We start from the raw sequence: 27,962 nt of genomic DNA, 5'->3' as shown, positions 1-27,962 counted from the left end.
TAAAACAAATGTAGAAAATAGATTGTACAAAGGTGTAAGAATTAGGAGCTGGAATAATCTGGAATGTGACATTTTACCTTCAAGGTGAAGGTGCAAGGTTCTATTCTAAATCTTTACAAAATAATGATATTGGCATGACTTAACAACAAGAATAAGTAAAGCGAATTTACTCACAAACTTTTGGCTGAGACATTGGTTAGTCACAAATAAAATTCAGGCAACCCCATAAAAAGAGACGATCTATTCCTGTCTGTTTTCTTTTTTTCCTTATAATATTTTGATTGATGTCCAGTAAAAACAGATAGCAGTGCAAATACAATACAATATATATATATATATATATATATATATATATATATATATATATATATATATATAAACAAGTCTTTCCTGTTTCTAAGAAGCACTCCAGTTGGTGGTGGTACAAGCCGCCATGAGGTTTCATGATGGAAAACAAATTCCACAGCATTCCATGCAAATTTCCAAACAGTCTGAAGATTCACAACAGGCGTCCATAATCCCACAATCCATATCACAAGGGCAGTTACAGTCATCGCCCATTTCCTCTCCACAGCAACAGCAGCATGCTTCGGAACTACAGATGCCACACGATGCTTGTCCCAGTACAATGTTACAAAGTGTAAGAAACTCACAGAATAAGCAGGCGAGGATACAGTGAACACAGCAATCTTCAGTAATGTTTACAGCATCAAGGTTGGTGTAGAAATCACACATAAAATGGGAAGAAAAAGTAAAAAGTAAAGTTAGATAAATGGAGCTACAAAAAAACATGCATTTCATCAAATCGTCTATTATAAAGTGATTCAATTATATATAATAATTCAAAACAATTTACTGTTAGTACAAAAAAAAAAGACAACAATTAATGGCACAAAATATATTTTGGAAATGTGTTTAGGAAACTGTTTATTATGCATTATTATAAGGCGTATTAATACACTCAAAATGTGTTTTAGTTACATTACATGCAAAACCAAAAGGTTATGACATAGTAAACAAGCTACAAACCAAAGTTTTGCTCAGCAAACGGTTAATTGTTCTATAGCCAGTGCTGAAGAGTTTATATAATTTATAATAAATTATTATTATTATATTTATATATATATATATATATATATATATATATATATATACACACACACACACACACTATACCAGTTGTATGTGGGGCAGAGTTATTTTATACTGATAGGTCTATCACAACGGCCTTACATTTTTGTCTATAGACTGTGGGAATTGGAGAAGGAAATAGACATGTTGAGTTTCAGTGATACAGCAGCTGGCTATTTTTTCCTTTCTTGCGTTATTGAAAGGAAATTGAGGCAGCAGGGAAAATTTCCTGCATGACTATGTCAACAACTGAAACATTTAAAAAAAAAATCTGAATAGTCACTAATATACATAGATTATCTTTACATGAATACATAGAATTTATTTAAATATTAAATAATTAAAATATGTAATTATTTTGAGCAATATATATATATATATATATATATATATATATATATATATATATATATATATATATTGCACTTGGTTCCTTTGTAAATATGATCACCAAACTTTAGAATTTAAAGGGGGGTTACTGACTGTATGTAAGCTCCTCCTATTTTTATTAAAAAGGAAGTCCCCTTTTTGCAGATAAAATAATGTACTATATGCAATTATGTAGATTTTGCACCGACAAAAACTTGGTTTATCTCAATTTACTTTATCTACAGAGCTGGAGGCTGCCATTGAACGTCACGTGATATTTTGGATATCCTTGCTTAATCACGACACTGAGCTGATTCTTTATGGCAACGCTAATGAAGACTGGAAGACTGTTCCTCTTAGACTTTCATTAGTCAGAACGTACAGCTGTGTGAAGCATTCTATTGTTTACTAAAGAAATAAGTGTGTGTGTCTAGTGGATTGGGCTGAGATAACAGAACCAGAACTCATCCAAATGCAGCTGTCTGAAATATTAGGCAAAATCTAGAGAGATTTAAAAAAAAAAGAAAACAGCACAATAGTTTGGAAAAGGTATTTTTAATCCAGTACTAGTAATATAAAGAGTGGATTGGAAATTCCCTTTTAATTTTGTTTTCTCTTGTGCATCACCTACTTTATTTCAGAGTCCCTTCTTCAAAGCATTTAAAAATACTTAAAATACTGGGCCAGTGTTGTTACAAGAAAATACCATGCACAAGCTAACTAGTAAACTAACCACAACCGGTTAAGTAGCCTTAGATGTCTATTAACAAGTAAAGCAATATATAGTGTACAGTATGGAAATGGCACAACATCTTGATGTAATTAACATCTGGCTAACACAAAAAACAGACACAGGCTGTACTAGAATATGGGCCATACCTTTAGCATTTGTGTTCTGCCAAATATCTCTGCAGAGCGATCAGATTACTATTTATATATGGTATTTTACATTTTAGCTAAACTTAAAGAAATATTTACACTGTTAAAAAAAAATAAAAATACTAAATTCTGTCTGTGTGCATACAATTTGAAATAGGAAAACTATGCCATCCACACATACTTAACTATGTGTTCTATATTTAGGGCTAAAGTTGCAGAAAACCTTATATACAGCATAGCTCTTAAGTATTTGGACAGTGACAAGCTTTTTTTTTATTTTGGCTTTGTACCCCAGAACCATGGATTTGAAACAACACAACCAGTAAGAGGATAAAGAGGATAATGGTGCTCCATTAACCACTTACTTTTGGATTTGTCACAATGTTTTAATAAATATGGGTGGTTTATTTTCAGTTAAAATTACTGATCTGCAATCCCACAGTATGCATATACTTTGTATTTATTATGATACATTATAGCTCTAATTCTTGGTCACTGTTTCTTTGATTGAATTTGATTGACATAGTTCAATTATGATTTGGACTAAAGTGATACTCATGGGTCCCACATTCTTTGTGTGAATTTAATCAAACACACCAATAATATGTAAAGTCCAAGTGAAGAAAATGTTTTAAAGTGAAATAATTAATAAAACATTAGTAATAAAAAGACAGAAAGCCATTTTATACTTTGTGTTCTAAAGTTACAAGAACTATGAAGAACAATGTACATCATAACCCATAGTGTGATTGTGAGGAATCACAATACTCCTCCTATATTTTGAATAGCTTATTTTTTTGCAGAAGAATAAAAATCATCACCAGCAGTATAAAAATATGTGCTTTTGGAATGATAAAGAAATTAGAGTTTATTAGTGTAGGTTGCTCTGTTCATCGTAACAAGAACACTGACAAGCACTCCATTCAAAGTACCCTTGACCTTCCAAAGACATGATTTGTTAACGTCATACTGTGCCACAGCTACTATGCCTCATATATTTAACACAAGCTGCAGTAAAGGGATAATGTCCCTTTATTATGCATTTAAGTAGTTATTTTGTGCAAATTACTAACCCTTAAAAAATTACATTTTAAATCGAAACCCTAAAGCTGTTTTGGCTATGACCTTGAAAATGGTTACATCTGCTGTTTATGAACATTTAAAAATCAAATATTTATTTCTTCAAATTCAGTGGTATTTTCCTTTTTTCGTAGGGAAATGTATACTAGCAGCTAAAATACTGTGTGTTGTGGCTTTCTTTTAATGGATGGTGGGTTTGTTAAGTTAGAAAGATGCAATATGACAAATATTGTCTGGGACTTAGTGCTGTTAGGTTAAGCTTAACTTTGAAGCATGACAAATATTTGCAGCAGAATATAATTGTCAAAGTATATAATGAATAGACAAATGCCATCTTAATTTGTAATATGCCATTCAAAAGACTTTGCTTTTCAAGTCTTACAAAACTGTTGGCGCATGCTCTACGCACTTAGCCCATTACGACAAATCAAATGTATGTGCACACATTAAGCTGCATACTGGATAGATTAATATCAATTTTCCTTACTTATTGAGTTAGGCATCGTAGACAAGAAACATGCTACAGTGTTTATGTTTTTGATTAGTTTAGTGAAGGGAGTAGAAATTAATATTTAATTTCCAGTTAGAGATTTCTCATTCATGGAAGTCTCACAGAGAGTGTAACCGTAAATAAACTCACTTACTGAACATTGACCTTGGTCATCCTTTTTTTTAGCTAGCTATATTCACAGAGTTCAGAACACTCAAAGCAGATCTCCAGGCACTCGGCTGTCTCACAGCAAGAATCAAAAAGGGCAAAGTCACAATCAAAGTGGTAGTTGAGGTCCTCAGCAGGAGTTTCCTCAAGGCCCACACAGATACTGGAACAGCAGCCACAGCAGGTGTTACATGCCTCATGCAGACAAGTGGAGCAAGCCTGGTGTGGGCCAAGGATGAACTCAGTGCACTGACAGAAGAGACAGGCCAGAATCAAAGAAGCACAGCAGTCTAATACAAACAAGAAAGAAGGTATACTAAAATGGTGATAAAGAGGAGGTGAAGGAAAAAAAGGAAATAAAAAGAATAAAATGTCATATTGAAAACAGGATATATATGTTTTATTAAAAAAAAATCAGCAAAGGAAAACAAAAAAAAATAATATCATGCAATATAAATAAATATACAGTATATATATGTATAAATATACATATATATGTATGTTGGCAATCATTCACAGAAGATGAAAATACTGTATAATATATTAAAAGGTTTTCTTATCTGGAAAAAAAAATTAAATGGTGACCCACTTTGAAGCAAATCAAATTGGTAATTAAAATTTTTAAAGAAAATGTATACATGCATAGATTAGTAATGGTGTGTAAAATATCCAATCATTATTTTTATCTATAGAAAAAAATGTTTTTTTTCTAGATTAAAAATGACCTAAAGCATAGTATCATTGTAGTGATGGCTCTGTCAGGCTCCAACGCATGTGGTGGAGTGTTTACATATTTTACATGGTGATCACTAACTACACAAGTTATAAAAAGCTGCATCTCAAGATACATGCACAATTATCATGTGATCTTAGTATTACATCAATTTGGTTCAAGGATCTTCATTTGACAGACCATGTCCATGTATATGGCATATGTGTACAAAAGTCCTGCTGGATCCCACAATATGAGTTGAGTGGCAGAGAGGTGCTGTAAAGTATAGCACAAAACCGAATCTTAATATATGAATCACTAAAGTAGTGGCACAGCACTGACTCACTGTGTAGCCATATCCGCTACAAAAAAACAAGGTCAACAGAGCACCTGCAGGCACTGGTACATGCCTCACCTCCCTACCCAGACCAGGCTCCACCTCTACATGGGTGTAGGTTCCTGAGTTCCTGAGTAGGTGGGCAATGTTCGACTATGCGTTCAGGAGTGGGACCCCGGGGGACTCCTTGACTCCAGGGAAGGTAGCTTTGTAGCTGGTGCTGGCAATAGATGGCCACAGATTCCCCTGTATCCACAGAGGAGCACCTCTACATTGTGGGTGGCATGGTTGTCCCCAACCCAGAAGTCATAACATAGTAATTTAAGTTGAAAACAGACAGAACTCTATTAACATCAACCTTTATGTTAATCCATAAGAATGGAAAAACAAAAAAACACACACACACTGAAGTGATTTTCAATTTGCTTCTCAGAATAAGGAAAAAAATTCTCCTTCACGCTAAAATGGATTTCACACTAAATCAACAAGCTATAACTAATACCATTACATAGAGCCAGAACACTTTACAATAAACCTGAATTTTGGTAACTAAGTAACACAGAAAAAAACTACTGAATAGTTCATAAAATGCCCATTTACTGTATTTGCAGATTATAAAAAGTTTTTTTCAGAAAAAAAAATCATCTAAAAATGGATCACATCTTATAATCAAGGTAGTCTACCTCAGATCCGTCATTTACACTCTCATTCACACTTTCATTCACATCCTCTCTCAATGTCTCTCTCTACTTCTTTTTTTATTGATTATTTTATATATAAATATACAAAACTGTACAAAAGAACATATGCATATAGGAGATCTTTGACACAGGGTGCTCTCTTATCACATAAGGTGAGCTAGATTATGGTTTGAGTTAAGGGGCTCCACTAAAACAGTTTTTAATTGGCAGGGGCTGAGTCTAAGCAATCATAGGGGAGTTATTTATAGATACTTCTAGTTCTTATAGACGTAATTCCCAGTCGCTCGAAGCTTTGTCAACGAAGACATTAAATTTCCCCGTAAGGCCACTCTCCATCTGCAGCTGATATTCAATTTGAGTTTTGAGCTCTATCCAGGTGACAATCTTTTGGCTTTTCCAATGTCTAGCTATTTTCGGTGCAATTGAAACACGTGGAAGTAAATATGTCTTTATTTTATTTAATTTTGCCCAATTTAAATGAAGCAAATACATGTCTCTATCTTTCCTAATACCAACTATTTCCAGTTGCTCTAAGATATTGTTAACCCCGTGCAGCTCCACCAAATGTGGTCATACGTACCCTTATCTGACATCTCCAACATACACTCTTAAAGTGAGGATATATTTTACTTAGTTTATCAGGGACTAAGTACCATCTATGTAGTAATTTGTGTTGAAGTTCCATAATGTTCTGACAATTCATATTTTTACTATTATCCTCTTCCAGACATCTGGGTTTATCTCTTTACCTAGATCTTTCTCCCACTTTGTCTATACGTTTAGCTTGGTATTAAGAATATCTTTAATGTCCAAGAGGTGACTTTGACAAATCTGCCTTATATTGGCATCTTCTTCAAAACTCTTAATTATTTCCTCAGTATAAATATACTTAGATAGGTAAATACCGTATTTGCTCGATTATAAGACGACCCCGATTATAAGACGACCCCCCAAAATCAAAATATTAATTTAGGAAAAAAACAAAAAGCCTGAATATAAGACGACCCTATAGGAAAAAAGTTTTACCAGTAAATATTAATTCATGTAAATTATTTTTTCATGTTTAATAAAAGCTATGATTGAGAAAAATATATTTTTTAAATTTCCTTTTATTTGCCAACCTGCCCCCCCCAGTTATGCCACTCTGCCCCCAGAAATGCTTTATACCCCCCTATTTGCCACTCTGCCCCATGATATGCCTTATACCCCTATATGCCACTCTGGCATATAGGGGGTTAAAAGGCATATCATGGGGCTGAGTGGCATATAGGGGGTTAAAATGCATTTCTGGAGGTATATAGGCATATCATGGGGCTGAGTGGCATATAGGGGGTTAAAATGCATTTCTGGAGGTCCAGAAATGCATTTTAACCCCCTATATGCCACTCAGCCCCATGATATGCCTTTTAACCCAGCATGTACTGGCTGCCTTGGCTTGATAGGAGTGTGATTGCTGTTAGCAGTTTGATATATATATCAAACTGCTAACAGCAATCACACTCCTATCAAGCCAAGGCAGCCAGTACATGCTGGAACCTGGGGATGATAGTAGTGGGATTACAGCCTCCCTATGCCATGCTACAACCCCCACCCCCCTTACACATCCATGCTATCACACACAAACACATTTAAATACTCATTCATTCCATTAATCACACATACTTCACACATTAAACACACATTAATCACACATACTTACCCAAAAACCCTCCCCCACCCCCTTACCTGAACTGCAGATCTCTCACTCGAAGACTTCTGCAGGGGACCGGCTGTAGAGCAACTTCTCTGGCCCCGCCCCCAGAGGAGGGAGGGGGAGATAGAGCTCTGTGAGGACGCTGCAAGCTTCCTGTCCTCCTGCTTCTAACAGAAGAGACGCTGCTCGCGACCGGTAAGCAGCATGGCCCCAGCAGACATTTTTTGGGGGGTCTGAGAAGACGACCCCGATTATAAGACGAGGGGTATTTTTCAGAGCATTTGCTCTGGAAAAAACCTCGTCTTATAATCGAGCAAATACGGTACTTCCCGGTAGGGATATCAAATTCTTCCCTTTGAACTTTTAAATGAATCATCTTTTATCAATTGTTTATATTTTTGAAGTTCTTGTCTAGCCAAGTTTTTATTGAAAGTTCCTTGGTGTCTCTCTACTTTCTCAGCTGACCTCTTCAATGTCCCTGTCTCCTTCCCACAGCTTGAAGAAAAATATGTTGACATGATCAATAAAGTTCTACTATGTTGAGTAAATTAATTTTAGTTGAGTTGTGTTTTATTATTTACTCAGAATAATTTTATTGTTGCTACACCAAGAACCAGTAGAAAGCAGTTGTCTGAGAAACTAACATGATTAGCAGGTTTTGAGTATTTTTTTCCCAATTCTATGTTTTCTAATAAAAAAGTGTTATACTCAGTAAGACATGTGAAACAGCATCTTTAAATGCTACATAAACCACGCCATTTAATTAAATATTTATATTAACATATCATTTGCATTTTATACATACAGTTAAGGCTGCAAGTTATAAATCCATTTTAACTACCGGTGATTTGTTTTCCAAGAGATGCATGTAAATATTTATCATATAAACGTGTTTAGTAATCAGTTGTCTTAAACATTTTGGTTCTTGCAAGCCATAGCAAAAGCTTTAAACCACCCAACCAATCAAATGTAGTCTAAATAAGGAAAGTTTTGCTAATGTGAAATTGATCAAAAACTTGCAAAATGATAAAGTTGATTCTTGTTTTTGGTCAAATCAGTAGACACCAAGGATACTTTGGCATATGTTATTTCCCAGTCTCACTCATGCCTACCACTAATGGTTAAAAAAAGTTTGCTCCAATTGTTCCCTGGAAATATTTGAGTTTGGAGCAAGAGTTCCTGAACAAAGGCTTAGCAATTGTTAAGCCTCATATAAAAAAGTAATTTTCCTTTTTAAAGTTAGTGTGGCTTCAGAGTACGTTCATGTGTAACAAGATTGAAAAGGCTGCAGGTTTTTGGACATCATAAAGTTTCATTATTGGGTAAGGGAGATTTTGGAGTGATATGTTTTTCATGGGTAATATAATCTTCATTCCTGGCTCCTACAGTTAAATTCTTTCTATGCCAAGCAATTTAATTTTGCTTTCTTATACACACCTTTTGTTTTAACCACTTAAGAAGGGGAAAGCCAGACGTGAGTGCATACTTTCATTATATCCTCTTTTACGTAACAAGCCTCATCCTCTCTCTATCATCTATTCAATTAAATCCATAAACAGATCAGTTGAGTTTGGATATAATATAATTTTGTCAAGTTTTATTTAACTGTCTTGTCCTTATAATTACTTTCATGCTGTGGTCCTTGGTAATTTATGAGTTGCTAATATTATGATTTTATTATGATATTATTGTTTGCCTGTTGTGGGTCATCAAACAAGTACTCAGTCTAGAGTTCCTGATAAAATAGACTCCATTTGCGTAGACAATTGTGTTGTGCTTTGCAATCTCTGAAATAAAGCTTTTATCTAATTCTTTCAATATGAAATAGTGAGTCCAGGCCAGTAAGAGGTAGAAAAAAGGGGTGCAAATTGTCTAAATGGCTTGCTAATACTTCAGTCAAATATCTACTTTACGTTGTTTCTGAGCTGTTCTGAAAGTACACCTATTGTTCCTCTAATAACGTCTGGATTGTTTGTACCTTACCAAAACATTATGGTCTCGATTCTCTCTCCGTTACCACATCTTTCCTTTTCAATAAATGCCTGGACAATTTCTCTTCCTGATTTACACTTTTTAGCCAATGAACAACTGACTGCCTCTTGGTCAGTTAACTGGATGCTCTTGTCCTACTGTCCAGCACTAGTGGTTTATATTGCGCTACTACACAGTTGGCAAACAAAATGAAAGCCTATGGCTTATCTATACTCCTGCACCATCAAAGACAACCATTTTTACCATAGACATAGATGAGAGTCTACCATAGAATAAAACAGCAAGTAATAATAATTGGGTCAAATGACATCATCTTTATGATTAACATTCCATTAAACAAGTTTGTTTTTACTATATAATCAAGACACGTTAAAACTTTTACCTTTTATTAAGATTTTTTTAAAAAAAATAATATCAGGGTCCCTACATTATACATAGTGGTTTTCTTCATCTGACTGCAATTACAAACCGTTGTAGATCATGTTTTAATAAAAGTGAAAAATAAATAGCTACATTGTGTAAGTAGCACATATTTATGTACATAACTTTGTTTACGATAAGAACATTATATTGCACTAAAACATCTTACCTTCTGGTGAGGAGGATGGTTTTTGAGAATAAGCTGAACTCATTTTGCTTTTTTTGCTTCCATCACTGCTCACAGACAAGCTGGACTGGATTTTCCTGTGCATTTTTTGAGAAACAGGAGCGGATAACTTTCTATGATCTGAAGCAACATGTTTGACCCCATTGCGGATTCCATTGATATTACTAAGACCTACATGACCATTCTGTAGCTTTCCAGTGTCTTCTTCACTCTGTTGCAGTGCTGAAGTGTTTGGCTGAGGCAAACGCTGAGGCTGGGCTAACAGATAAAGGAAAGAGATGAAGAGATTAAACAGAATTCTATAAAACCACAGCCAGAGGCACTAGTAAGGAGACAATACAGAAAAAAGATATTGCAGATCTATCTATCTATAATAACATTGTTTCTGACACAACCATTCTTTATTCCTGTTAGCAGCCAATAAGTGACAGGAAACAACTCCCACCGAAATGGATGAGAGTGATTTCTGACTGTAAGCAGACTATAAACCAAATAACAGGGGCAGCCTCATGCATTTAGAAGGGCCACCACACGGAAATTTAAAGGGAGTACTCATTAAAGTGCATATGATGGCTGGAGTTTTCCATTATGCACAAAAATGGCAACCACCATCTTATTTCAATGCCAGGATGAGGGCAATGAGAAATGCTTCAGCACATCTTGGTGCAAACTGTGATGACTACTAAACTGAAGAATATTTTAGTTTCAGTACAGAATACTGCTTTTCAGAATATAATAATGTTATTACACATGCGTTTCATTTATTGGTAAACTAAGTCTTGTAAATTACCAACATAAATACAATATAAACATTATTTTTCTGTATGGTTAAAAAAGATTTTATAAAATACGTGTGCCAAGGTGATGGTCATATTAAAATAACAGAATTCATCAAATAGCATGTTTGTTCAAAATCCTTTATACTCTTCAATACTAGAAACATCAGGTCATGCATAGAAAAGTCAAGCCTGGCAGAATACATGATCACATGGGCATACATTATGTTTCTTCAAATGCACAGCTATATAGAATGGGGAGAAGGACTTGCTACTCGTCATGGTCTTAAAAAACCTGCCATGGGACTACCACAATTTTAAAATGTCTCTTCAACCCAACGACAGGTTCGGACTGGGGATTACAATTGACCCTTGCAATTTAAGATGGCCTCACACTACACTCTTACACAGTTTCAGCGCGTAGCCGGGTGTTTCAAGTCGGTGGCCCCACATTAGACAATGGAAGCTGCCAGACTGTAATTATTATAGGTACGTGGGAAGCTTTTGATACACAAATTAGGGTATATAAAATGAAATAAGTTTAGAGATACTTTAAGTTGAGCATGACCCTATTTAGATGTTCTTAGGATTCACAATGTCCATAATACACAGATTGATATGATGACCAATTCTTACAGTTAACACTTTAATGAAAAAGGTGACACACCTTGTGTCTTTGTGTGTATGTCTTAGACATATCCATATTGGCAGAATGTATTTTATCTCACTTGCTGTGCTCTGAACAGTGGTGGACTTTTGTCCCACCATAAGCATACAGACTCACTGACTATAGAGTAGTTTCTATTCGGCACTAATGACATATAATAAGATGTATGTGGAATGTTCAGCTCTAAGCTGCGCTTAAATGCATTGTCTAAAACAATGTGTCTTAGACATGTCCATATTGCCCTAAGTCTATTTTATTTTGCTATTTAATAACACTGGTGCCTCAAGACCTTCTACCAGTGCCACATTTTAGCACATTCTAAGAAATGCCAATAGCATAGAAGGATCTTTTAGAGACAAAGAGTACACCAATGAACCAGCTGTCAAAATGTGGAAATACAAAATATGTGCTGGGGTGCTAGGGGGCTACTATTTAAGGGTTTCTGCTTAGGGGGGTGCTTTATAGGGTTCATTTCAGTTTTTCAACACTATACCCTTAATTACTATGATATCTGAGAAAAAGGGCTCATGTTTTTCTCTTCAAATGATAAAAAAATTTCTGAGCATACTCTGGGGACTTATAGATGCTAGATGTTGGCTAGAACTGAAAAAATATGTTTGATGTGATGCAATGACAATACCTCTCTAAGGGGACTGTGTTCTATAAACATTTTCACCTGTAAAACTGGACTCCTGAACATAATTTACCTTCTCTCTTCACATACTAGCACTTCTAGAGACTGAAGAAAATTGAGTGTTGCAGCTTATCATTTTGTGTTTATTATGTTTTCAGTGCCCTCAAAGGAAACAAATCACTCTACTGTGAAAAGAAGAAAACCGAGATCTATATCTTAACATTACAAATGACCCTGTATGGAGTGGCTTTTCGAAAAGGGTATAGGTTTAACTGTGACTGTATTTTGCATATGGTAAACAATAACAATTATAAGTTATAGTAATGAACATATTATTATTGCACGAAAAACTAGAAAAATAATGTTGAACAACATAATTTTTTGCCACCTTGTTCTAATATTGTTTGATTTAATCAAGCAAAAGAAACGCCTATGAAACACAATCACATGTGCTATCAAGTGCAGGTAGTTTTCACTCAGGTGGTCTTTGCCAAGACGTTTGCACTCCAACGCTCACATTCACAGCTAGGTACAAACCACAACGTGTATATATTTAAGACATTTAATAAAGGGTTCATTTTCTACTAGATATAGATGCAATGCCACCAGCATGGGCTCAAGGTAAAGCATTGCCTGGTCAATATGGAATAGTGTGAGCCCATGTCAGCTCAATCTCCTCTCTTATGGTCAACCCAGAGCAGTGTCCTCCATAGCTTCTTTATATTCTGGCGCTCCATCTCTTAACCCCTTTATGACAAAGCCCGTATATGTATGGGATCAAAATGCATTGTTTTCAATGGGTTTAGGGACCACCCATTGTCCTTAAGGGGTTAAAGATGTCCAGAGCCAAGTGCATTTTGGATGCTGAGCCAGTTAGACACAGTCCCTCGTGGTGTAGTAGGGCCAGTGCAGAAATTAGAAATCTCCCTTGTAACCAACTTCTGAGAAGACATACACAAGGGAGCCATCAGCCTAGGCCAGAATATGCTGTTTTTTTATGTCACTTATATCACTAATTAGCTTGTTCACCTCTATGTGTAAGTTTTTACTAACAAGAATTTTGGTTTTACAAGGATACTTGTGGGTAATTCCATATATGAAGTATGTTACAACTGTCAGTAAAATAATTTAAATTCACACATAATAACAAACTGGTACAAAAGGAGAAGAGGGCCCTGCTCTTGCAAGCTTACAATTTAATCCGATAAAGAACCTGGCCAGTGACATTTTAATTAGACTCGTAGCCTTGTAATCTATCTAGGGTTGTCACCCTTAGGTAAAAAATATGTACACTTCCAATTAGCATGGGAATTATAATATGTATATAAGTACCACATAACTTTTATCAGATCCCTTTTTTTATGCATAATTGTATATTATGTGATACATGTCTGTTTGCGTGGCTGACAGTGGTGTGTGTGTGTTCAAAAGTGATATGGGTGGCGGACACCGTTATGTGACGCAGAGTGTGATTTGATTGCTTAGAGCGGTTGTAGGTGGAGTGTGTGGTAGTGTTATCTATGTGGTTAAGAGAGATGTCTGTGGTTGAGAGCAGTGTGTGTATGGTAGAATGTGATCTCTGTTTATAAGAGTGCTATGTGTGATGAAGTGTGACCTAAGTAGCTGAAAGCTTAATAAGTGTGTGTAAATTCACCTACCTTAATACACCTACCTACCTAAGTACACAAACAAATACACATCGAACACAAAGTACATACGCATTTTTGTATGTAGCTGCTGGGGAAGCCTGGCTCTACTGTGTAATCAACTGCTCTTACCACACAGATCAGGGAGCTACACGTTCCAGACAGCTCAACCACCTACCAGAGCCTAGTGGGTATCAGGACAGGTAGCAACCGCAAATGCACATGTCTTCATGAGCCTGGACGTACACATATGTAATTCTTTTAACCCCTTAATGACAAAGCCCGTACATGTACAGGCTCAAAATGCATTGTTTTCAATGGGTTTAGGGACCACCCATTGTCCTTAAGGGGTTAATTGTATCCAATAGCCACATATTAACATGAATTAATTACAGCTATTAATCTAAAGAATTTTGTTTCCTAACATACGACATTTTCAGAGCATTAATGAGCGAGCTTTGTGAGGAGAACAATGATATTGTTAGCTTGAATTGCAAAAGGTACAGTGCAATGTAGAACTTATGATTTTGTTTTGAATTATTTATATTTTGCCTGTATATTCAAGATTTTTTTTTTTTTTTTACAAACTCTGCATTTTAGGCTACGTAATCATATACATTAGATGTAAAAAGGAATTTTTGACAAACCTTTTCTTTGAAAAGAGTGATTTTTTTTTTTCTGGTAACTTTTAACATTTGCTATATCATTCTTAAGAGACTATTCCCTTCAACAAAAGATTCCATTTCACTATCTTTCATACAAACTAAAATTGTATTTTTTGCTATTCAGCAACAAATCAAATACATGTCAAAATGTTAAATAACAGTCATGAGAACACAGTACATCGGGCACCAAGACTAGCTACACAAATGGTTACCAATAATTCACCACTTTCTGCTTTACACAAGAAAAGATTCTTATTTGATTCACATTGAAACATTGAACTTGACTGAAGTTAAGAACTATTCGGCCCATTAAGTCTGTCCATTCTTTCCTGCTTTAAAAAAAATCAAACCTTAGTTAGTCCTGTTCTTCGCTTAGATTCAGCATAACCATTCCATGTAGGTTTCAATTTTTGTGTTAATATCAACCTATTCTGCTAGGAGGCTGTTCCACTTACTTTCCGTACTCTCAGTAAAGTAAAACTTCCTTACATGTGGGGATTGTGCTCTAATTATGATTGTTTTCCAAAGGCAATTTACTAATTAGCTAATACATGTTGTTGTGAGCTATAGGACAGTAGAATAACGTAAGAGAAAGCATATCTCATGTTGTAATATTAGCAGCTAGGACAGTTCAACTCTTCAACTATACATGGGACACAACAATGTGATGATAAAGTACAACCATGTGGCTGTTTTAGCTTGAAGAAAAATATAAAACTGCACTATCAATAGTTTTCTTATTGGGGCGATCTTGACGCAATAATCAGTTAAGAAATATCTTTTCTTTATGGGTGAAAAGACTTTTTGGTTGGACCACACTATGCTAGACTACAATCAGCTGCAAATGGTCTGTTCTAAATGAGACACAAATTACATATTTATTATTATGTTATGCATATATTATTTCTGAAAAAAACATGCCCTAATGAACAATGTGAGGTGGCGTTTAATTTGTGAAAACAGATTTCCAGGTAGTCCGTTAGTTAAAAAGATGGTTGGTTTGCCAGACGACAGATGCACAGCTTGCATTTACATACCACCACATGCCCTCCACAGGCATTCTCAACATTAATTAGACAAATTATGCTCACACCTACAACATCCCAACTGCAAACAGAGATCATACCAGCAGCAGTTGACAAAGCACAACATCTGGGAAAAAGGATAAATAAGTCAGGTTATATCAGACAGCATGAGAACAGCTATTATTTGTGTGGCTGATAATGGAATTTATATCGCTGCTTTTGAGCTCTGATGCTACACATGAAACATGGCAGATGTACACTACAACACGCAAACTATATGTTAAATGCCTTAACCCATAAATTGGATCTATTAATTATCAAGAATGATTATTAAGAATGATTACATAACTACCATTGTCATTGTTTCATCCCATTTTATCAAATCCTTCTACTGTTACATTAGTGTAAGGAAGTTAATCATGAAATGGAAGCGTTTCAAATGAACACGTGGAAAAAAACTCTACAGGGTGGTCATTTTGCCACCAGAGAAAACAATTGTCCTTCTTGTACTCCAGGGTTGTTTATCCCTTGACAAATAAATGATACTTGATTCAGAGATTCAGTGCCAAGTGTTATCCACATACCTTGGTGTTGACATATAAGGGTCAGACCTCTGAAACACTGCTCTGTTTTCCAGTCAGGGTTATGGGGTAGAATTTGGCACAGCCTTCCAACAGGTCTGCCCCGCATTTACCACAAAAGCAAATTTTAAGAGCGAAAAAAAATAATCTGATTCACTCAATTTCTGGTATCCAAAAAATAAACTAATAATAATGTTATTACTAAAGCTGTTTTTCCCTTATAAATATAGAAACACCACCACTACCACAAAATGAAATGTTTCTGAAGCATCGACAGTGCAGTTTTGTCTATGTTTTCAACAACTTCAAGCAACAGACTTGTTATACAGAAAGCCATCTTGCATGCACTTCAATGTATTTTACTGGATGCACACAAGATCAGGTTTTTCTTAGTTGCTGGAGTTAAGAAATAAGCCTTTAGTCTTATTTAACTATTCCTGGTCTGCCTCTATTGAAACCAGGAAGCACTGCCACTAAAGCTGCAACCAACCACATGGACGCTACAAAAATATCACGTTAGGAGAGCCGCTTCCAAAACTACTTCTTGAAAAAGGTTCTACAAGGAACCTATTAGATTTACTAAATCTGTTAAAATTACTTGTCGAAATTTACAGGGCCCAGTAAACAACTCACAAATATGACTAGGGCAACAATTAGGCCCCAAATGATAAAACTAACATTTGAAGTTTGTAAAAGGTAGTTCAGCTCTAAGCTATGCAGTCTCTACTGTCCTTTCATACTCTTCGTGAACGTGTCCCAATTGTCATAGTAATAAGGATATATAGCCAATATATCTATTTTTTCTATTGCAATCAAGTAATCTCTGACACTGAATTTAAATATTCAAATTATATATATATATATATATATATATATATACACGGATCATATATATCTTACGTATACCGATATTTACATATATGGACGATGTATGACAATTGCTGTAATTCTTAATGGTTTGTACAATATTTTTGTTGAACCCCTTGAATCAAAGTTCAAAGTCTGCATTTCAGACACATCTTGGTTGCTTCATTTTTAAAATCCATTGTGGTGAAGTACAGAGCCAAAATTAGGAATATTGTGTCACTTGTGTCACTCAAATATTTATGGACCTGACGGTATACATATACTGTGTACATAATTGACAGTTTGCCTTAAACTAGGCATCTATAAATACTTTAGCTTGTTCTGAAAAATACATATACAGATTTTCCTAAAATGTCAACTGTTTAAAAGCTTCTCTCCTAAACATTACTAAAACAAAACTATTCAAATTGCCCTTGACACCTATGGGGAAAAATTATCCAGCCCCCTAACACTGAAAGGGTTATCCAATACTAACGGGAGTTTAATATTATCTCCGAAAAAGTCAATCATACCTATATATGAGATTAGTGAAGTGTGAGTGGAGAAAGGCTGCAATTATTTCAATATGAAAGTAAAAAGGCAATTTTTACCAAAGTTTTTGACAGATAAATATAATCAGGCTTTGTAAATGTTAATAAAGACAAAGTAACCATGAAAAAAGCATGTGAAGGAAAATATAACCTTGCCTACTGATAATAAAGCAATATTTACAAATTACTAGCAATTTAAACAACTTATGTTAAAAAATATGGCTTTACAGATACTGCACATCTTTAATTAGAAGTACAAACTTTAACTGTCTTTCCTATAACCTTTTTTGCTTATTTTTTGGTAAGCAAATGCTTAATGCAAATTAATACAACTTAACTGAATGCCTGAAAGTATGAGCTGTAGTCTCTTTTTTAATATTTAAAAACAAAAGGCTTAGGGAAATTCCTGACATATTACCCATTTTTCAACTTATCCTTTTGAACTAATACAAAGTTGGCCATTGTATGAGCCTTTAAACTACTTCAATAGGTTGCGCTGCATAGCTTTCTAAAACATTAACATTCAGATTACACGATGTGCTTCTCAGCCGGCTTGTGAAGTGGCTTTTGTCAGCAATTATTTTTGAATATATTCAATGTAGTAAATAGCATATACTGCATCTTCCATGACACAGAAAGCATACATTAATGTAATAACTAGGCACAGTTCTTTAAGTCAGTTTTCCCACTTACTAAATTTTTTATGCTTTTTTGATCTTAATATGAAAACAAAGCAAGCACTAACATCATCACCCAGAAATACTTTAGAAATCGTTTCAGGTACAACAAAACAGAAATTTGAAAGGACTTACAATTTGTTCCAGATGAAAAAAAACAGTGTTTTTTAATAAGAATACATGAATGTGATTTCCAACAAAGATGCAACTAAACAGTTTCAGCAGAACAAATTCCAACAAGATGTCAGTAGTTATTCTACCCACACACGACACACAGAAATGTGATTATTTCTTGAAATCAGTTAAATCTTTTTTAGTTTAAACAGACAGAGATGCATCCTATGGACCCATGGGTACAAAGACAAATGGCTTTCTGGCCTAGTATGCTTACAAATAATCTATACTACACAAATAATAATGAATTAAGAAGATAGTGGGTTTATAGTTTATAGTAGTTTAGGTTGAGAAAAGTCTTGCGTCCATCAACCCTTAAAGTGAAGTGAAGCGAAGCATTTCATTATTCCTGACCCCAAAACAGGGGAATAGAAAATCAAGTAAATGGACTATGCGCCAAACAGGGGTAGACCCCAGGTCCCTGTAGCCAGTCAATATGATGGACAGATAGGAAAAGCCATTGATCTCTTCTTCTACCAGGAGGTATCAATCACATAGCTCCTGAACGGCTCACTGGATGAGTGTTGGACAGGGCCGTCTTTAATGTGGAGCAAAAGGGGCGATTGTGACTGGGCCCACCACAGCTTACCTCTGTGTTGCTCACACACTGTGGGCACACATCTCATGCAGAGTCATGCTAATGTCAGAAGAAGGGAAGACTGCTCTGACTCTGACAGTCTCTACCTAATCTGCAGAGTCAGTGTGGCAAGTACTTTTGTTTTTTTGTGGGTTATTTTGGTGTTGGAGTGGAGGGTGTGATTGCATGCTAGGGAGCGTGGTAGGGGGGCATGCAAAGAGTCCTAACAAAATTAATAGTAACCCTGGTGCTGGGGTGACATACATCACAATCCCAAATATTGCAAAGAATAAATAAAAGGGCTTGTAGAATAGCTTATGTCAGTAGAGGAACAGATCCACTCTACCCTGTCCATCCCTATGCATCTAGTATAAAGTCCCTTCTGCTTACCCTCCCCTCCTCGTAATCCCATCTGTCCCCTTAATCCCCTCCTTCTACCCTCTCAGACCCATTCATCCATCTGGTGGTTGTAGATGTTTCTGTGTTTATGCCTGGGTTATTTTTAGAAACATTTTTGCATTTGTATTTTTTAATGTTTTTTTGTTTTAAAAATTATTTTTATCGGCTCTGTCTATATGCTGTAAACAAATAGTTTTTGGGCACAACATTTGTTTTCCCTGTTTGCTGAATTAGCTTCTTTGTATTATAGTACAGGAGGTTACACTAAGTGCCTTAAATATAACCTGCTGGTGGCATGCATATGTATCTAGAAATGGTGTCTAATGTTTGGATGCAGCTGCAGAAAAACAAATGTGCTGCGTGTTTCAAAGCGAAATGCTTCAGCAAAGATCAGTAAAGAAAAACAGTTTGCTACTGATCCATAAAAAAAAATAAAAACATCTGCCCCTTTAAGTTTAGTTATTACTTGGCATACTTGGAATGTTATGGTAGCGATTCTCAGAATTTGAAGCTGTAGCAAGAATTAACCTAGTCTGATCAAGTAAAACCAATAGACGTTGTAGGATAACACACCCAGTTTTGTGAAAGGATAAAAGAAAAACAACTAAGATGAGTTTTTGGTACATATTGAAGCGATCACTCCCGGTGTGTTTTTGTAAATTGCTGCACAGAAATCTGAAACCCTTCTATGATAGCTCAGAGTAAATGCTGGCACAGAGTGTGTTTTGGGTATTTCTTTTTCTTTCAGAATCTGTGTTAAAATGTTACTCTTTAGCAGCTGTAGAAAAAAAGAGGGACAAACAGCAGCTGGAAACACTTTGAGCATGAAAAGTTAGTTGGTATTACATTTGCATACACACAAACCATGCAGTCACAAAGTTGAAAAATCTAATGATTTTTTGTTCTCATAGTTACAATTGCTCTTTTGCAAAGTTGATGAAGAACCCACGTATTAAAACAGAATTGATTTCATATCTAATATAAAAAAGAAATATAAGAAAATATCAATCTTCCTAGCCAATTAATACATTTAATTACTATACACTACAGGAAACATTCTGTATTTTGTATGAAATAATGTTCGGGAAAATAATGTATGCTATTTTAGGTAGGTTACCTGCACAAACAACATAGAGTTTGAGATCCAAGAGTACATTTCACAATGGGGCGAAGCACGTCGTGGGTTAATGTGCACAGACACAGGCAACCCCTTCACTGAAGCAAAATGAATCTCAAAGTGAAATACTATTTATTAGTGGGCCCTAGGCAAATGCACACATTGAGCAATAGGTGAGGATGTTTCCTCCCAAAGATGTAAAGAGACAGTTAAGCCATCATGTGCATCCCAATGCATACGCTGCTTTAAGTTATTTTTTCCCCTTGCAAATCCGTGTGGGGATTGATCACAATCACCTCCACCCCATGCACTTCCCCCAGTTCATTTCTTTCCAATACACATAGATGGTATACTCCCTGCCAGACATCTTCAGTACTGGCTCCAGTGATATATCCAGGGGCCTAACACATGAACAGAAATGGCTCCCATTGAGAAGTGTGCGGCTGCCAGCTGGATATGCCCGGCTTCATGATTATAAAACTGTAGTGGCCTCCGGCTTTAAAGTGCCAGGGCTATTTAGTCATTCCATGTCTGGTCCTGCTTACAAACTACTTTAAAAATCTTTTTTCATTAGGGTGTCCCTTAAAGTGATGCGTTAACCAAAAACTTACTTTTGACAGTCACATCTTTACTGGTATCTCCCAAAACGTCCCTGTCTTCTAAATCCGTTTGAACAGCTTTGTTTTCAAATTGGTTTGTAGCTTCCGTATCCATATTTTCTTTTTCACATTTTTCTGAGCACAGGAAAAGAATAAATTAGTTAGTGATCCAAATCAAGATAACGTAATACAAAAATTCAAATCACACTAAAGCTGTGTGTATAGCAAATTCACCGTTTTAATAGGGCAATCAATCAAAATGATGTATCAGTATTTCACAACTGTCTTAAAAAGGCACTGTAAATATTTACCACTGGTTTGCAGAGTTCAATGCATATTAGCTTAAAACAACTAATACCTTCATTGTAACACTTATATCATTTGCATATGAACAAAACACAATTAAAATCTAAAGTTAATTACAGTAACATGGCTATATGTGATTTCAAGAATTCACATGCCTCACATCTCAAATGATATGGATACGTGTTGGTATATCAGAACAATGCAATTTCTCTTCTACATCAGTAGCTCTTCAAATTTAAAGGATGGTTTGCTCTCTCACTGCAAAATTATCACAGGCAGAAAATACCATAGAGATGAACTGATAGTGTCGATGGAGTACACTGCATGATGTTAGGACACCTGAGCTGGAAGGGGGGCTATTAGTGGAAATGGATGGAGAGAGCCGTGGCAACTCTCTAACCTTACCTAAGGAGCCATCTCTGCTTTATAGCGTTGTGAGGTGGCAGGGTGATACAGCTCCCTGGGCCAGTCATGGGAAATCAGAAGATCTCTCCTTTTATCTGGAATGTTCTTTGGCTCTATCTCTATATCTGTTTAAGATTTATAACTTAATGCTTGATTTTTGTCAACAACCTACCTGAGCCAAATATTTTAAATATTTTAAGGAAGGGTTTGAGCATTCAACGGTATATTTCTAATGCTGTATTTAGGAACAGAAGTGTTAAGTTCAGTAGGAAAGCGTGTGAAAAAAGGTGTGCTGGGATGCCCTCATATTTAGCATTAAAGGCACATTAAGGGGGGCTATTGCTGTACTGCAGTGAAACCATTGGTATGACTAGAAAGTAAAGAAGTATTGCCGTGTCAGTCACCGTTTCTTTAACAAACATTTTTAGCTGCATAACTTACAAAAGATCAACATGGCTGTAAACAATCTCCAGTGCTATAGGCTCATAGATCACTAACTTAAACAAAGCAGGTTCAGCATAGGATAAAGAATATAACTTCCTCCTTCCTACTTGGGCAGAAGTATACCGAATTGTCATCAAGAGATGATGGAAATGAAAGCAAATTTGCATACAATACCCTGGTAGCAGCTTTTGGTATATCTCAGATCGGGAACATAGATGTATAAGCATAAGTGCTTAGATCTAGATTAATGCTATACAGAAGCCTGAAAAGTATGTGTCTTTATATAATACATAATAGAAATACACTATATTAAAAAAATGGCTAATCTAGTAAAATATATTTTACTCTGTTGAACACCACATTTAATGTGGTTTTAAAACACTACAAATCAAAGGTCAGGCATCATAAAACAGCACTGGCCTGAATCTTCCTTTTTTTTCTAAGTATATACATTTAATATTCACATAGGGTGTGATCGTGAAACTATAGTTAACATTTAAGCAGTCACTGAAAGTTCCAAGAAGGTTTTGCATTTGTAATGAAATGTCAGGAAGATTTGTGTGTGTGCGTGAGTCATAAAGTTGCCACTCTGCAAATCTCAAAGACGGGAAGCTTTGTCGGCAAGCAGTTGTTTTTTTTTTTTTTTTTCTGAAGCAAATTTTAAATTAAAGGGACCGTTTACTGTCCCTGACAGCCCTCACAGAAGAATATATACTTATATTTAATATGAGTTCTTCAGAAACAAAGAAAAAAAATACGTACCTGATGTAGAAACTGCAGCTGCTGTCCACCTCTATGGTCTGACAATTCCTGCCACTGATTGAATGCTTGAAGCAGCCAATCAGTGACAGGAAAGCTCTCTCATTGAACAGACCCCTGCCCACTGGAGCTGACTCAAAGTGATTATATTAGGTGCATGGAGTTGTGTTTGGCCTACACATCTCCTCCACAAAATACAGCTGGGGCAGGGGAATGGGCAAACGCGTACAGGGGATTCTGCAGAATGACCCCATCCATTTGCAAGTAGGGTGCCATGCCATTTAAAGAAATCACTCCGTTTTTGAAATTTGCAGTGGAATGTCCCTTTTCTTCTGCCCACTCTAGTCCAGTTATTCAGTGTCCTAATACATACACTAAACGTTTGTTACCCAAAGCAACACAACAGGTGTGCAGTGCTTTAAAAATCTATACAGGTGCCAGAATTGCACAGATCAGTGGAAAACTGCATCAAAATAATGTGAACAGTGTGAATGAAGAACTTCATTTGAAGACCAGCTGAGATTCCATGAATGGTTTAAAGTTTAAATACTTGATCTAACTAGATGTGTTTTATTTTCTATACAAACCTATTTCCAACACAGGTTTTATTCTATAATGTTATCGTTTTTAGTCTGGTTACAAAATTCCTTTCACGAAGACATGCTAGCAACTGCTTGGGAGCAAAACTATTCCCAACAGGGCTTCTCATCCTTCAGCAATATCACCTGCAATCATTGAACCCAAAGATGTTACTTATTGGTGTCTGACGTTATGGTGGCTACATATATATATATATATATATATATATATATATATATATAACAATCGCAATAAATAGAGACCCCAAGATATTTTATATGGCTGATACCTATAAACAGTGTATTTCTATCAAATTGATTTTGTCTGGGAAAATAAACTACCGTATTTGCTCGATTATAAGACGACCCCGATTATAAGACGACCCCCCAAAATCAAAATATTAATTTAGGAAAAAAACAAAAAGCCTGAATATAAGACGACCCTATAGGAAAAAAGTTTTACCAGTAAATATTAATTCATGTAAATTATTTTTTCATGTTTAATAAAAGCTATGATTGAGAAAAATATATTTTTTAAATTTCCTTTTATTTGCCAACCTGCCCCCCCCAGTTATGCCACTCTGCCCCCAGAAATGCTTTATACCCCCCTATTTGCCACTCTGCCCCATGATATGCCTTATACCCCTATATGCCACTCTGGCATATAGGGGGTTAAAAGGCATATCATGGGGCTGAGTGGCATATAGGGGGTTAAAATGCATTTCTGGAGGTATATAGGCATATCATGGGGCTGAGTGGCATATAGGGGGTTAAAATGCATTTCTGGAGGTCCAGAAATGCATTTTAACCCCCTATATGCCACTCAGCCCCATGATATGCCTTTTAACCCAGCATGTACTGGCTGCCTTGGCTTGATAGGAGTGTGATTGCTGTTAGCAGTTTGATATATATATATATATATATATATATATATATATCAAACTGCTAACAGCAATCACACTCCTATCAAGCCAAGGCAGCCAGTACATGCTGGAACCTGGGGATGATAGTAGTGGGATTACAGCCTCCCTATGCCATGCTACAACCCCCACCCCCCTTACACATCCATGCTATCACACACAAACACATTTAAATACTCATTCATTCCATTAATCACACATACTTCACACATTAAACACACATTAATCACACATACTTACCCAAAAACCCTCCCCCACCCCCTTACCTGAACTGCAGATCTCTCACTCGAAGACTTCTGCAGGGGACCGGCTGTAGAGCAACTTCTCTGGCCCCGCCCCCAGAGGAGGGAGGGGGAGATAGAGCTCTGTGAGGACGCTGCAAGCTTCCTGTCCTCCTGCTTCTAACAGAAGAGACGCTGCTCGCGACCGGTAAGCAGCATGGCCCCAGCAGACATTTTTTGGGGGGTCTGAGAAGACGACCCCGATTATAAGACGAGGGGTATTTTTCAGAGCATTTGCTCTGGAAAAAACCTCGTCTTATAATCGAGCAAATACGGTATTTGACCAAATTTACTGAAAATGCCCAAAGGTTCCTATGAATCGGAACATCTAAAAAGGGAGGATGTTCCCATGGGAAAATCAGGAAGATGCCCTCCTGAACTTGTTTACGAGTGCTTGAGAAAATAATTTCAACCACCAGGCTGGCCAGCTGGCACTACTTTTCAGAGATCTGGCAGGCTAATTGTCTGGAAGGATGATAGGATGTTATAGGCTAAAATGAAGAACACGTTTTATTGCCAAACTGGGACCCATAATAAAAAAGGGCTGCAAAGATGTGATACAGTGTATGTTTTGTTGACAAAATCACTTGCAAAAAATGTTTATGTATGTATTGCTGCCCAACACAATTAGATATATTAGCTGAGCTACACACAAAAAATCTGTCTCACTATTTTCCTCAACGCTCTTTATGCCACACATACCAGGCTCTTAATATAAATGTCCTCTTACTTCCAGTAAAGTGGTATTTTCATCAGACCTGGAAGTTGTATATTTTTTGTACAACAAACTTAACAGGAACAGAAAGTACATACCATAAATAGCCTTGATTTAGTTTGACTATGTGTAAGCATCTATGTGGTGGAACCTTAAAAAAAGAAGACTTTTATTTGCTTAATGAAGAAAGTATTTGCTTAAATATATAAAGAAGACAGTAATAATTTATATTCAGCAACATGAATATGGAGATAGAGTACCTGCTAAAGACTGATGCCATGGATAGTGGTAGCACTTTACAGGTGCTTCCGAGTGCTATATGGCACTAAAACAATATAAGACGTTAAACCATTTGTATCAAAAGCACTTATGAAAGGCAGCTTGCAAGTGCTTCCAAATGCTAGTTAACACAATGTACTCCTCACTTGAGGAATGATCCAGAAAAAATATCTCCAGGGAGCTCATCATTATGATCTTGCAGTTTAGCATTTAAAGAGTACTAGATGTGTATCAGACTTACTATGTGGCAGATAAACAAGGAACAGTAAGTCTTTATAGTAAATAAGTAAATCATATATACCGTATTGGCTCGAATATAGGCCGCACTTTTTTCCCCCACTTTAAGTTTTTAAAGTGGGGGTGCGGCCTATATTCGGGGTCTAGCGCCCGACGCCCGGGACATGCAGTCCCGGGCGCCGGGCAGGCAGCGGGGTTAAGATACAGATCCCCCGCAGCGGTGCAGGGGACCTGCATCCTTCTCCCCGATACGCTCAGACAGCCTCCCCTGCCAGCACTTCCCACGGGGGGGGGTTGCCGGCACGGGAGGTTATCTAAGCGTTTTACCTCTGCCCACCCCCGACTTACCGGAGCAGACTCCCGGGTGTCTTGCGGGGCCGGCGGGAGACATTTACGCAATACGCAAATGCAACTTCCGGTAACGGTACCGGAAGTTGCATACGCGTATTGCGTAGATGTCCCTCGCCGGCCCTGAAGACACCCGGGAGTCTGCTCCGGTAAGTCGAGGAGGGGGGCAGAGGAGGACAGCGGCAGCGTATCGCGGGGAGGGAGGACAGCGGCAGCGTATCGCGGGGAGGGAGGGCAGCGGATCGCGGAGAGGGAGGGCAGCGGATCGCGGGGAGGGAGGGCAGCGGATCGCGGGGAGGGAGGGCAGCGGATCTCGGGGAGGGAGGGCAGCGGATCTCGGGGAGGGAGCGCAGCGGATTGCGGGGAGGGAGGACAGCGGCAGCGTATCGCGGGGAGGGAGGACAGCGGCAGCGTATCGCGGGGAGGGAGGACAGTGGCAGCATATCTCGGGGAGGGAGGACAGTGGCAGCGTATCTAGGGGAGGGAGGACAGTGGCAGCATATCTCGGGGGGGAGGACAGTGGCAGCATGTTTTTTTTGGTGCTTTTTTAAAGAAAAAAAACTTTTTCTTTAAAAAAGCACCAAACTTTTAGGGTGCGGCCTATATACGGGGGCGGCCTATATCCGAGCCAATACGGTATAATTTTGTTACTTTTTTATAGATTTTGTTCAGTAAATAGCTTTAGAAGCTTGGAACTTCTACAAGTTTGGGTATAAACATCTGCAAAGAGCTCAAAAATGACCAGCTCTATTTGCCCCATATCAGATAGGAAGAACTGCAACAGGATTTCTCATGGTAACAAAAATGTGTCCGCGATTAACACCAGGGTTTTTGATATCAACATTTAAGGAGTCTCCAGCAACCGATTCTTCTCATGGATCAGTGAAGCAAGCCATGTTTAGTTCATCGTCACTCCCTTCATGAAAATAAGATGATTTTCAAGGCCAGTAGAAGGCTGGTGTTCTAGGTTTACTGATTGAACCCACTTAGTGGCTAAGCTAGTTTGCTTGGTATGTACAAGCAATGCTCCACAAAATGAATTAGCCTTGGTGGATCTGAACTGAACAAAACATAGTGGATGAGACACTGATAGAAACTTTACACTATGTTAAATTATATTACAATTATATTGTAAGGAAATACAATTTAAATTCTAATTAGATATGGTTAAGCTCCTTTAATATGCCAACTCTGTAAAAACAGATATATATATATATATATATATATATATATATATATATATATATATACCGTATTGGCCCGAATATAGGCCGCACTTTTTTCCCCCACTTTAAGACTTTAAAGTGGGGGTGCGGCCTATATTCGGGGTCTAGCACCCGACGCCCGGGACATGCAGTCCCGGGCGCCGGGCAGTCAGCGGGGTTAGGATACAGATCCCCCGCAGCGGTGCAGGGGACCTGTATCCTACTGTCTGATACGCTCAGACAGCCTCCCCTGCCAGCACTTCCCACGGGGGGAGTACCGGCACGGGAGGTTGTCTAAGCGCATCGCACGGACGTTCCGCACGATGCATTTTAACCCCCCCGACTTACCAGGGCAGACTCCCGGGTGTCTTGCAGGGCCGGCGGAAGACACC

The 27,962-nt window shown here is 37.1% G+C and overlaps 1 protein-coding gene across 6 annotated transcripts in view; it reads right to left on the bottom strand.

Moving 5' to 3' along the window:
* Window positions 1-240: 240 nt before the first annotated feature.
* MDFIC (MyoD family inhibitor domain containing) overlaps window positions 241-27,962 on the bottom strand; it is a 41,025-nt gene continuing 13,303 nt past the window's right edge. For 5 of the 6 annotated variants that reach the window (XR_008353987.1, XR_008353989.1, XR_008353988.1 and 2 more), the window contains exons 4-7: window positions 21,106-21,228; window positions 10,142-10,417; window positions 384-689; window positions 241-324 (exon numbers count right to left, since the gene is read on the bottom strand). Coding sequence is in view for 1 of the 6 variants with exons in the window: in XM_053463008.1 (XP_053318983.1) it covers window positions 4,136-4,407; window positions 10,142-10,417; window positions 21,106-21,228 (671 nt within the window). In the remaining 5 variants the exon portion in view is untranslated. Of the gene's footprint in view, window positions 325-383; window positions 690-4,106; window positions 4,408-10,141; window positions 10,418-21,105; window positions 21,229-27,962 lie in introns of those variants that run through there. The other variant, XM_053463008.1, reaches the window with a different exon arrangement.

This window comes from Spea bombifrons, chromosome 4 (genome assembly GCF_027358695.1).
Source record: "Spea bombifrons isolate aSpeBom1 chromosome 4, aSpeBom1.2.pri, whole genome shotgun sequence".
Taxonomy (NCBI): domain Eukaryota; kingdom Metazoa; phylum Chordata; class Amphibia; order Anura; family Pelobatidae; genus Spea; species Spea bombifrons.
Note: the sequence above shows the minus strand (reverse complement) of the source record. Positions and strands in the feature narration are given on the sequence as shown.